The sequence below is a fragment of the Pipistrellus kuhlii genome, unplaced genomic scaffold (assembly GCF_014108245.1).
Source record: "Pipistrellus kuhlii isolate mPipKuh1 unplaced genomic scaffold, mPipKuh1.p scaffold_m20_p_31, whole genome shotgun sequence".
NCBI lineage: Eukaryota > Metazoa > Chordata > Mammalia > Chiroptera > Vespertilionidae > Pipistrellus > Pipistrellus kuhlii.
In genome coordinates, this window is record NW_023425531.1 from 1,226,348 (window position 1) to 1,240,119 (window position 13,772).

General features: G+C 35.9%; 1 protein-coding gene across 1 annotated transcript in view; it reads left to right on the top strand.

Annotated features, from left to right (window-relative positions):
- LOC118731568 (phospholipid-transporting ATPase ABCA3-like) overlaps nucleotides 1–13,772 on the top strand; it is a 197,217-nt gene that overhangs the window by 69,796 nt on the left and 113,649 nt on the right. Inside the window, exons 9-10 of the mRNA XM_036460223.2 lie at nucleotides 1,985–2,135; nucleotides 6,559–6,853. Of these exons, the coding sequence (XP_036316116.2) occupies nucleotides 1,985–2,135; nucleotides 6,559–6,853 (446 nt within the window). The remainder of the gene's footprint in view (nucleotides 1–1,984; nucleotides 2,136–6,558; nucleotides 6,854–13,772) is intronic.

Genomic DNA, 13,772 nt, shown 5'->3' on the forward strand with positions numbered 1-13,772 from the left:
TTTTTTTCTTGCCAATATCTGGGAAGTTTTCTGTCATTATTTCTTCAAACTGATTTTCTATTTCTTGCTCAGTTTCCTCTCCTTCTGGTACCCTTATTATGCAAAGGTTGTTTTGTTTCATATTGTCCCAAAGTTCCCTTAGGCTCTCCTCCTGTTTTTTAAGGTTGTTTTTTGTTTTTGTTTTTGTTTTTTCTAGTTGCTGCTCTGCCTGGGTATATTTTCCTACCTTGTCTTGTAGCTCACTGATGCAGTCCTCTGCTTCTTCTAGTCTACTGTTGATGGTTTCTTTATTGCAGTGATGTCACTCTTCATTTCTTCTTGGTTCTTCATTTCCTCTTGGTTCTTGCACATATTGTTGAATTTGTCTTCCATCCTTTTCAGCATCCTTATAATCATTGCTCTGAATTATTTCTCTGACAAATTGCTTGCCTTCATTTTATTCACTTCCTTTTCTAGTGATTCCTCCTTTTTTTATATATATGGGAGCTGTTTCTTTGTCTCCCTTTGTTTGCTCTTCTCAGGGTGTCTGGTTATTGAAATGTTGATCAAAAGGTACAAACTTTCAAATATAAGATGAGTAAGTTCTAGAGAATACAGGTCTCCACAATACAGTATGGTAACTATATTTAATAATAATTGTAAATTTGAAATTTTCTAAGAAAGTAGATCACAAATATTTGTTTCATCTCTGTGAGGTGATTAATGTGTTAATTAGCTTGACTGTGGTAAAGATTTCACAATGTATACTCATATCAAAACATAATGTTCTATATCATAAATACATATATAATTTGTATATGTCAGTCATATTTCAATAAAGCTAAAAAATAAAAAATAAAAATAGAAGGAAACATGACCTTAGAAATAAACCAAAATATATTGGTAATTATGTAAATGGATGAAATAAAATTTGAATGCCACCTTTAAGAGAATGTGTGTATGTTTGTGCATGTTTTTGCCTGTTTATACATTTGTTGGGAAAATATCTCATCAGGATTCTTTCTAGCTATTAAGAATTTTTTTCTTCCACTTATTTATATTATCATATTATAATCAATGGAAATTTATTGCCATTGATTATAATATGAAGAATTAAAAATTTCAGATGACAAAACATATTAAATGACTATTTTAGAAAGCATAATAGTCCTCAAGATTAGTATCAAACAAAAGACAACCCTGCAGGGATGTTTTAAAGCAGGGTTTTAATATGCATATGTTATCTTTAAAGGCTACATAAGTCATCAATCCACTCACTACTGGGAAGGTCATAATTCAGAATGATTAATGTTATATTCCATACAAATGCTATGACAGGATTTAAATTACCTTGATAGTTCTATGGTGAAAAAAAATACAACTTTTAAATCATGTATTTCTTACTAAGTGTTTTATTAATTTAGTGTAATTTTTCCTGCCTTCAGTATATTTATTTGTGATATATATTTTCTATTATTCTATTGTACTTAGTACATTTCTTCTCAGATTGTAATTACTTGTGTATCTTGTGTATGTCTCTTTATTCTTCTTAAATATCTATGCCCAAAGACACAGCTTTAAACATAGGCAGTAGTAGCAAATGCAAGAACTTAAAAAAATACCTACTAGCTTATATCCCCATAATTCAATAAAATACATAAGATTGTAATGCTCAAAAAAGAGTTACTATCTTTCATGAAAGGTAAGTTCTTTAACTTGTATAAATTCATCTTAATGCAATATAGAATATATTCAAATATTTTTCTCATGATAACACAGTTCCTCAGAATTATAGGAACTCTGCCATAAATTGCTGTTATCCTTCTGGCCAGTTTAATGGGAGCCCCTGTTACCATGCTGCCTCAAAACAATATTCCAACAGTGAGAATAAGGAAGGAGGGTCCGCATTTGGAACTTTCTTTGACATTCCCCAAAATATTATAGTTTAAGGCTCTTGTCAAAATAAAATGTTTTGTGCTTTTTCCGTGTACTTGTGTGTATGTAGGGTCAATAAACTGGCAGATTCCCAAGTGGACATTCTACCCAGCATATCCTCTTCCTTGGACACAAGGAAGAATAGGATCATGTTCAAAAACTACAGCGCACCAGCTTTCTCCAGACTGAGTGAAATTGCTACAGTTCAATTTAACACTGGGGTGAGCACATTTACTAATAATTTAAACAGTAAGTTTGGTTTGGGTTTGAGATGTACAATTTTAAATATGAACTTTAAAGATGTTTAAGGTTTAGCCATAGAAGACTCAAAAAGATATGATATCCTGATGCAGGAGAAATGTGTTTTAAAGAAAAGACAGCTGCTACTCTTATATTGATATTATTCAGAATCACTTTGAAAAGTACTCACTCATTTTCTCATAAATTTTCCTTGTTCAGATCTAACATAAAACTCAAGATTTATGACAGTTGTGATCCAATGATACTGGTTGATCAGATTAGGGGTATTTTTTTTCCCCACTGTGAATCATAGTTTGTATATTAAAACCTAGAAAAGGGAGAACCAAGATGGCAGTATAAGTAAACACTGGTCCTTGCTGCCTCCCACAACCATATCAAAATTACAACCAGGAGCCGGGGCTCCCCGCAGGCGGGCGTGGTGCAGGTCCTGGAGAGCCTAAAAGGCGTTGGGATGAATGAGCCGCTGGTGGACTGCGAGGGCTACCCCCGCTCAGATGTGGACCTGTACCAAGTTCGAACTGCAAGGCACAACATCGCCTGCTTGCAGAACGACCACAGGCGGTGATGAAGCAGGTGGAGGAGGCCCTACACCAGCTGCACACCAGCTGCATGCTCGAGACAAGGAGAAGCGGAGGCCCAGGAAGAGGCCATGAGCCAAAGCCTGAGCAAGAGCAAGGGCCTCAGCCCCCCTCAGGCCTTTGCCAAAGTGAACAGCATCAGCCCCGGCTGCCCCGTGAGCATCGCGGGTCTGCAAGTGGATGATGAGATTGTGGAGTTTGGCTCCGTAAATACACAAAATTTCCAGACACTGCGAAACATTGGCACCATGGTGCAGCACAGTGAGGGGAAGCCCCTGAATGTGACAGTGATCCTCAGAGGGGAGAAGCACTGGGTTAGACTTGTCCAACACGCTGGGTGGGGAAAGGACTGCTGGACTGCAACATTATTCCTTTGCAAAGTTGATTGTCCCTGAGGACCATATCAGGAAAGCATTTTCTGTGGCCCTAGACTTGTGTGTGTGTGTGTGTGGGGGGGGGGTGTTCTCCCTTCTCTTCTCTCCCTGGAGTTTTAGGATCTGGAAGCCTGAACTTCTAGGTGGTAGAAACGCCATGGCCTCCGGGTGCAATCTTGTGGGATTAAGGCAATGTTCAGACTTGATATGTGCTTAGCATCTTTCTGAATTAGACCATGGCCCCAACTAGGAATCTCTGATGGCAAGAGGGTGGGAGTTATTCCAACAGGTGCTGTCATGACTTTATTCTTTTAGGAATTATTTTCTCCAAATAAACCATTTTATAGTAAAGTAAATAAATAAATAAATAAATAAATTTAAAAAAAGAAAAAGAAAATAAATAAAAATACAACTAAAATACATAACAACTATCATCCAGAACTTTGGGAAAACTGGAAGAGTGGAAGAACTACAACTAGGAAAAAAATAAAGAAGAAAGAGGATTGAGACTCATAGTAGGTGTTGAGACCTGGATGTGTGGAGGTGCAGAATGGGCTGGCATCTGAGTGTGCCACTTTTTAATCAGGAGGGGGATACAAGCTCCTGCATGTCTGAGATCCAGTTCTGGGTGAGAATTTGGGGGACCAGGACACATACTGGGTAAAACTGGACTGTCTGGCATCAGGACAACTTTTTTTCAGATGGAGGTGCATGCAACAGCAGTTGGAACTCTCTGGTGCAAGACTGACTGGCAGCCATTGCTGTTTCCTCTACCTTGAAGATTCCCTAACACCCCACCCAATTTACAACCTTACCCAAACTGTGTGCAGTGGTTTTTACATATGAATGTCCTGTCTAAAACCTGTCAAATTGTAGCTGACAAAATGTCAGGGAGACCCAAATCTATCTAAAGAAGACAAAGGCCAACACTGCAGCAGCCTACCTTGCTTCGCATCTGGGCCTGTCTGGGTACTTCGAAACCCGACACAAAGAGGTGGAATCTACAAATCTCTCTGTAGCTCCTGTTGGGTAGCCCCAGGCAATGGCTGACTTTGCACCTTCTTGGAGATCCAAGAGCCAGTGTACCCAGTGATCCCTGTGAGACCTCACCAAATTACAACTCTTCACACCCATGAGTGACACACTCAAGGGAAGACTCAGTGAGCACCAAAGCCCCACTAAAGCAAGTCCTACCTTATAAGGGTGTCTCCTGCACAGCAGCTCTTCCACTGGAGACACAGGTGGACCTCACAGCCAATTGGCCTAGAGGTAAACACAGTAATCAGCCAAAATGCAGAGACAAAGAAATGTGTCACAAATGAAAGAAAGCAAACTACTGGATATAGAGCTCAAAACCACAGTTATAAGGTTACTCAAGAATCTTCTAGAAACCTCTGAGAAACTTAGTGAGATCTAGTGAGAATGCAAAAAAATAAAATGAAAAAGAACTAGTCAGAAATTAAACATACACTGACTGAAATAAAGAATAATATGCAGGGATTTAACAGTAGAGTAGAGGATCACAAGAATCAAGTCAAAGATTTGAAACACAAGAATCAAGTCAAAGATTTGAAATACAAATATCAAAAATAGCGACTGGAAGAACAAAAAGAAGAAGGAATCCAAAAACATGAAGATAGTGTAAGGAGCCTCTGGGACAACTTTAAGCATACCAACATCTGAATTATGGGGTTCCAGAAGAAGAGAAAGAGTAAGATATTGAAAACCTATTTGAAGAAATAATGACAGAAAACTTCGCCTACCTTGGGAAAGAAATAAACGTACACACCCAGGAAGTGCAGAGAACCCCAAACAAAAGGAACCCAAAGAGGACCACACCAAGATACATCATAATTAAAATGCCAAGGGCAAAAGACATTGAAAGAATATTAAAAGCAGTAAGAGAAAAACAGCTAGTTACCTACAAAGTTGTACCCATATGACTGTCAGCTGATTTCTCAACAGAAACTATGAAGGCCAGAAGGGAGTGGCAAGAAATATTCAAAGTAATGAACAGCAAGAACCTACAGCCAAAATTGCTCTGCCCAGCAAAGCTATCATTTAGAATTGAAGATCAGATAAAGAGCTTCACAGACAAGAATAAGCTAAAGGAGTTCATCACCACCAAACCAGTATTATATGAAATGCTGAAGGGTATTCTTTAAGAAGAGGAAGAAGAGAAAGGTAAAGATTAAATATATATATATATATATATATATATATATATATATATATATATATATACAGTGGTGCCTCGCATAAAGAACGCCTCGCACAGCGAACGCTGCACACAACGAACTTCATTTCATGATTCATACAACGAACTTCGTTTCACACAACGAAGTCGCCCGAGCTTCCACGACTGCTTCGCCCGAGCTTCCACGATCACTGCCGATGTATTGCATCCTTCCGCGCAGGCACTGCAGGCAGTCGTTAGTCACTGCGCTTAACTTAAGCACGTATCGCGGCAATCGTTCTTCATTACGAATTAAATCACGCACGTATCACGGCAGTCGTCCTTTTAAGTTAAACTCAATATTTTTTTATATCATGGCTTCTAAAAAAAGCAGGAAGGTGATTTCTGTTGAAATGAAACAGGAAATAATTAGAAGGAGTGAATGTGGGGTAAAACAGTGTGACCTCGTCAACACGTTTCACATAACGAACTTTTCGCATAACAAACTTGCTCCTGGAACGAATTAAGTTCGTTGTGTGAGGCACCACTGTATATATATATATATATATATATATATATATATATATATATGAACAATAAAGTTACAACAAGTGAATCTAAAAATCAAATGAATAAAAAATCTGATGAACAGAATAAATTGGTGAATGTAATATAATCAGGGGCATGGAAATAGAGTGGACTGACATTTCTCAGGGGGAAGGGGATGTACGGGTGCAGGAAGAGATGGGACAAAGATCTTATATGCATGTACGCAGTACCTATGGACATGGACAGATTTTTAATCTAACAAGAATATAAATATGTTTCTCTAATAAAGATTTTTTTAAAACCTAGCAAAGGATAATACTCTCATATAAGTTTTATAGGAATATTTCCTTTTAAAATGGAAATATAGAAGGATGATTTTTTAATATTAAGTAAAAGAAATTAATAAGATTTTGTTTTTCTAATCAGAAGTACTATATGTATATTAATGAATAAAATCATTTGAATATTTTTCATGCAGTTAGATCAGAAACCAGATTCTAATTATTTCCCTTATTACCTTACACAAATAAAACTTTTCATACCAGTTTGTGGTTTTGTTGGGTCCAATTCAAGGATATATTTGCATTATATGTGTGTATCTTCAATTTTTGTAAAAAATTGAATCGTTTATATTAACGGGTTTCAACATGAATATTGTACTTGAGTCACCAACAATTGTACTGCTATGTTTTTCTTCTCTTTTCAGTTTCCACTTTTCTGCCAGCAATTTTATTGCATGTTTATAAAGAGAGCACTATTCTCTTTGCGTAACTGGAAGGTGATGTTGCTACATATAATAGCAATTGTCTTTGTCACTGCATATCTGTTAACAACTGGAAGCTTACATTCTGAAGTACCCACCAGAGAAATTGATTTGAGACAATATGGTCGAACAGTTGTGCCTTACTCAGTTTCAGGAAAATCTGATTTGGCTATGAATTTCATAACAAACCTTAAGACTTTTCTAATGTTTAAGAAGCAAGAATTTCATGAAACGCAAGGTAAGACCCATGTATAATGATAAAAATGTAATATGCTAATTAGACTGGACATCTTTACAGATGACCTTCCAGACAAAGCCAGGGCTGCAAGGAAATCTCGGGCCCCCAGTGCCTGCAGCCAGGGAAAGGAAGGCCTATTCTTGCATGAAGTTCATGCATTGGGCCTCTAGTAGGAAATAGATTGCTGCTATATGAAGACACATTTGTATCACTTGCAAAAAAGAGATTTAACTATGGTATTTAGCTACCCATTTCTTTCTTTTCCTACAAATGACCTTAAAGGCAGCTAAGTAAGAGGCAAAAAAAAAAAAATGTACACTAACAGCAACTGACTACAAAAGTAATAAATAATTAATGGAGGTGTTTTGGCACTGGGTGGTCTTTCAGCTAATTCTATCACCATTCAGAGGACAGGAAAAATAGCCAAAATACTATGTTGTGAAATTTAGCATAGATTTTTATTTTAACAAGAATATAAATATGTTTTTCTAAGCTCTCATAAGGTGAAATGTTGGTTTTAAAAGGGGAGATTGTTCTTTAATCTAATATATTGGCCATTCTAAAAACAAATGGCTGCCTTACCTGGTTTGGGTCAATGGATAGAGCATTGGCCTATGGACTTAAGCATCCTGGGTTCAATTCTGGCCAAGGGCACATACCTGGCCAGATTTCGGGCTCTGTCCCCGGGGGACGGGGGGATGCAGGAGGCAGCTTATAAATGAGTATCTCAAGTATCTCGAGTATCTCTCATATTGATGTTTCTCTCTCTCCCTCTTCCTTCCTCTCTGAATCAATGAAAGTATTTTTTTAAAATATATAAAAGCAAGTGGCTGAAGACTTAATAGACTAACTCCTCAAACTAAGTTTTTGAAGATAGTATAAGTAACTATACTTAATTTGTTCAATGTTTATTTTCATAAAAACCATATTGAACACATTTTATGCATTTTTATTTTTTATGCTAAAACACTTCTTTTATGTAGTTTATTTGTTATCTATTGTGTAGCAAATTGACCCAAAACTTAGTGGATGGAGAATTTGAATTTTTGGTATGGTGAAATGAACCTCTCTCTAAGAAAAGCAACAAAGTACTTAGAAAACAATATTTCCCCCATTTTTAATCATCTTTATTTTTCAATTATAGTTGACATAATATTATATTACTTTCAGTTGTACACCCCAATGATTAGCCATTAGATAACTTAATAAGTTATCATCCCAATAAATCTTGCACCCACCTGACACCATGAATAGTTATTAGAATATTATTGACTATATTTCCTATGCTATACTTTACATCCATGACTATTCTGTAACAACTAACTTGAATTTCTTAATCCTTTCAACTTTTTCGTCCAACCCTTCAATCACCCTCTCATCTGGCAGTCATCACACTGTTCTCTGCATGAATCTGTATCTGTTCTACTTGTTCACTTGTTTTGATTTTAGATTAAATTGTTGATAGAAATGTATTTATTGACTTTAAAATATATATTTTTATTGATTTCAGAAAGGAAGAGGGAGAGAGATATGAGGACAATTATGTGATATCATAATCAATAAAAAATAAAATATAAGAGTATTGGGAAATAAAAAAGAAAAGAAACATCAATGATGAGAGAGAATCATTGATTGACTGTCTCCTGCATGCCCCCTACTGGGGATCAGAGCCACTACCTGGGCATGTGTCCTTGATCAGAATCGAACCTGGCATCTTTCAGTTTACAGGCCAACACTCTATCCACTGAGCCAAACCAGCTAGGGTTTTATTGACCTTTTATTATTCATATTTTTATCTTTTTTTCTTCTTCTTAACAAAGACCCTTTAAATTTTTATATAATACTATTTAGGTGGTGATAAACTCCTTTAGCCTTTTCTTGTCTGGGAAGTCTGTATATGTTCTTCTATTCTAAATGATAGGTTTGCTGGGTAGAGTAATCATGATTGTAAGTCCTTTTTTAATTCTTTATTATTTAAAGTATTACTTATAGTCTCCTCCCCCCCCCCACAGTTGACCTCTCTCCAGCCACCTCCCCGACACACACATACCCCCTTCCCTGTAGAGTTTGAGTCCATTGTTTATGCTTATACTAGAGGCCTGGTGTACAAATTCATGCATCAGTGGGTTCCTTTGATCAGTGGGTTCCTGGCCTGAGGGATAAAGGACAAAACTGGCTCTCCAACATCCTCTGAGGGGTCCCAGATTGTGAGAGAATGCAGACCAGGCTAAGGAACCCATCAGTGCACACTGGGATTTGGGAAGGACGCAGGAAGTTGGCCAGCCAGGGAGGGACAGCGGGAGGGCACCAGGGTGTGTCCGGCTCATCTCGCTCAATCCAGATTGGCCAGACCCCAACAGCAAGCTAACCTACCAGTCGGAGCTTCTCCAGTGCATGTGGTCAGTGCATGTCATAGCAAGCAGTTCATTAGCTGGCCTTAGCATATCATTAGTATATTATGCTTTGATTGGTTAAATGGCTAACCAGATGACTGGACACTTAGCATATAAGGCTTTTATTATATAGGATGCATGCATTCAAGTCCTTTAGTTGATCTCTTCTCCCTTTCCCTGCCTTCCCTCTGAAGTTTGATACTTCTCTATTTATGGATCTATTTATATTAATCAGTTTATGTTGTTTATTATATTCCACAAAGGAGTGAGATCATGTGATAATTATCTTTCTCTGCCTGGCTTATTTTGCTTAGCATAATGCTCTCCATGTTCATCCATGCTGTTATGAATTGTAAGAGTTCTTTCCTTGCTTTAAATGACTGAATATTTCTTGCCACTTCCTTCTGGCCTGCAAAGTTTTTGTTGGGAAGTCAGCTGACAGTCTTGTAGAAATTCCACTGTAGGTAACTAACTGCTTTTCTTTTGGTGCTTATGAGACTCTCTTTGTCTTTAACCTTTTGAGTTTTAATTATCATGTGTCTTGGTTTGAAGCTCTTTGGGTTCACCTTGTTTGGAACTCTCTGCACTTCTTGAACTTGTATGTTTATTTCCTTCACCAAGTTGGTGAAGTTTTCTGTCATTTTTTTTTCAAATAAGTTTTCAATTTTTTGCTCTTTCTCTCTTATCCTTCCAGAATCCCAATGATGCAAATATTGGTATGCTTGAAGTTGTTCCAGAGGTTCCTAACACTATCCTGATTATTATATATATATATATATATATATATATATATATATATATATATATGATTGATTTTTTACAGAGAGGAAGAGAGAGAGAGAGTTAGAAACATCGATGAGAAAGTGTCATCGATTAGCTGCTTCTTGCACGCCCCCTACTGGGGATGTGCCCGCAACCAATGTGCATGTCCTTGACTGGAATTGAACCTGGGACCTTTTAGTCCACAGGTCGATGCTCTATCCACTGAGCCAAACAGGTTTCAGCTATCCTGATTATTTTTTATTCCTATTTCCTTTTTTCTGTTGATTAGTGTTTTTTGCCTCCTTAACTTCCAAATAGCTGATTTGATTCTCGGTTTTATCTATTCTACTATTGATAGTCTGAAAATTATACTTAATTTCAGTTAGTATATTCTTCATTTCTGCCTGGTTCTTTTTATGCAGTTGAGGTTCTTACTAATTCATTGAGCCTCTTGTAACCAGTGTTTTGAACTCTACATCTAGTAGATCACTTGTTTCCATTCTTTTTAGTTCTCTTAATAAAATTTTGTTCTATTCTTTCATTTGGGACATACTTCTTTGTCTCCTCATTTTAGCAGTCTCCTGTATGTGTGTGTATGTCTATTAGGTAAGACTGCTACATCTCCCAGGCTAATGTGGAAGGTATTCTGTAGGATCTACTGGTATATTCTCTTGATCATCAAAGCTGGGCCCCACATTTGGGTTGTGTCAACTCTCCTATTGTAGTTGAGTCTTCATTGATGTTGGCCCATCAATGGGAGGTATTAACCCTCAGGCCAATCAGCTAAAAGGACTGGATATAAACCCTGACCATCAACCACTTTATTATTAAAAGTGTTACAGATATCTTCTATTATTCCCCCATTGACTTCATTCAACCCACTCCCACTCTACTGTGTGTCCAGAAGCTATGAATATATGCATATAAGTTATTTGATTAATCTCTTCCTGACCCCTTGAAATTAGTCAGTCTGTTGCATGATTCAATCTCACTGGATCTGTTTTATTCATCAGTTTATTTTCTTCATTAGATTCCACATATAAGTGAGATCATGTAATACTTGTTTCTCTGACAAGCATATTTCACTTAACATAATACTCTCCAGTTTCCTCCATGTTGCTCCAAACTTTAAGAGATCATTCTTTTTTAGAGCTGCATAGTATTCTAATATATAAATGTACCAGAGATTAATCCATTCATCTGCTGATGGACACTTGGGCTGTTTTCAGATCTTAATTATTATAAATAATGCTGCTATGAACACAGGAGTGCATATATTTTTTCTGACTGATGTTTCAGGCTTCTTAGGATATGTTCCTAGGAGTAGGATTACTAGATCAAATGGCAATTCCATTTTTAATTTTTCAGGAAACTCCACACTGTTTTCCAAAGTAGTTGTAATGCTCTGTATTCCCACAGCAGTGTATTAGTGTTCCCTTTTCTCCACATCCTCGCCAGTACTCGTCACTTCTTGATTTCTTGGTGATAGCCATTCTGACAGGTGTGAGATGATACCTCATTGTCATTTTAACCTGAATCTCTCTGATGATTAGTGATGTTGAATATTATTTCATATGTCTCTTGGCCTTTTATTATATATGTCCTCTTTGAGGAAGTGTCTATTTAGGTCCTCTGCCCATTTTTTAATTGGGTTGTTTATCTTTCTTTTGTTGAGTTTTGTGAGTACTTTATATATTTTTGAGATGTGTAGTTGGCATAAATGTAATCCCATACAGGGGGTTCCCTTTTGATTAGATGCTGGTTTTCTTTTGCTTTGCAGAAGCATTTTAGTTTGATGCAGTCCATTTGTTTATTTTTGTTTGTTTATTTCTCTTTCCCTGTGAGATGTATCTGTGAAAATTCTTCGATGTGAGATGTCTAATATTTTACTGCCTACTTTTTCTTCTAGGATTTTTATGATTTCACGACTTACATTTGAGTCATTTATTCATTTTTAGTTTATTCTTATGTATGGTGTAAGTTAGTAGTCCAGTTTAATTCTTTTTCATGTACATATCCAATTATCCCAACACCATTTATTAAAGAGACTATCTTTACTCCATTGTATGCCTTGCCTCCATTGTTAAATACTAATTGAACATAATAGCTTGGGTCAATTTCTGTGTTTTCTGATCTGATCCATTGGTCTATATGCCTGTTCTTGTGCCAGTACCAAGCTATTTTGAGTACAGTGGCTTTATCGTATAACTTTATATCTAATATTGTGATCCTTCCAAATTTGTTCATCTTTCTCAAGATTACTGTGGATATTTTTAGGTAGAATGTTAAATGAATTTTTGGAATATTTGTTCTAAATATATGCCATTAGAAATGCATTGAATCTATAGATTTCTTTAGATAGTTAATCTTATCAATCTATGAACAAAGTATAGTCTTCCACATGTTTATATCTCCTTCTATCTCTTTTATCAAAGTCCTGTAGTTTTCTGAGTACAGGTCTTTTACCCCTTAGGTTAAATTTACTCATAAGTTTCGTTATTTTTTTTTTTTTTTTTGCGATGGTAAATTAGATGTTTTTTTTGTTTGTTTGTTTTTCTATCTGAAAGATCAGTATTTGGTGTATTCTAATGCCATCAGTTTCCAGATGCTAATTTTGAGTCCTAGTGCATTGCCAAATTCATTTATTAAATCTAATAGTATTATGGTGGAGTCCTTAGAGATTTCTATATACAATATCATGTCATCTGCACATAGTGAAAATTTTATTTTTTTCCTTTCCTATTCAGATTTTTTTTATGTTTTCTTCTTTTCTGATCACTGTGGTTAAGACTTCTGTTACTATGTTGAATAAAAGTGGTAAAATCAGACAACCCTGTCTTGTTCCTGTTCTTTTTGTTTTGCCCATTAAATATGATGTTGACTGTTATTACATTAAAGTATGATCTCTCTATTTGCACTTTGCTGAGAGGTTTTCTCAAAAATGGCTGTTGGATTTTGTTGAATACCTTTTTCTTTGTCTATTAATATGACTATGTGATTTTTGTCTTCATTTTGTTAATATGATCTATCACATTTATTAATTTGCAAATATTGGAGCAACAATATATTCCAGGAATAAATCCCACTTGGTCATAGTGGATTATCTTTTTAATATATTGCAGGATCTGATTTGCTAATATTTTTTGATGATTTTAGCATGTATGTTCATCAGGGATATTGGCCTTTAATTCTCTTTCTTTACAATGTCTTTATCTGTTTTTGGAATTAGGATAATGCTGGCCTAGTAAAAAGAAGTTGGAATGTTTCTTCCTCTTAGATGTTTTGGAATAGTTTGAGGAGGATAGATAGGTGTTAATTCTTTTATTAATGTTTGATAAAACTACCCTGTGAAGCCATCTGGGCCAGGGCTTTTGTTTGGATTTGTGTTTGTTGTTGTTTTTTACTGCTTCAATTTCATTAGTTGTTATTCGGGTTTTTTTTTATTCTACCTAATTCAATTTTGAAAGGATGGTTTTGTGTGTTGTTTTGAAATTTATCCATTTTGTCCAGGTTATTTGGCTTGTTGGCATATAGTTGTTCATAATATTTTCTTACAATTTTTTATATTTCTTTGACATCAGTTGTTACTTCACCACTTTCATATCTGATCTTATTTATTTTGGGTCTTCTCTCTTTGTTTCTTGATGAGTCTGGATAAAAGTTCGTCAATCTTGTTTATCTTTTCAAAGAACTAGTTCTTGGGTTCATTGACATTTTGTTGTTGTTTTTCAATCTCTATATAACTTATTTTTACTCTGGTCTTT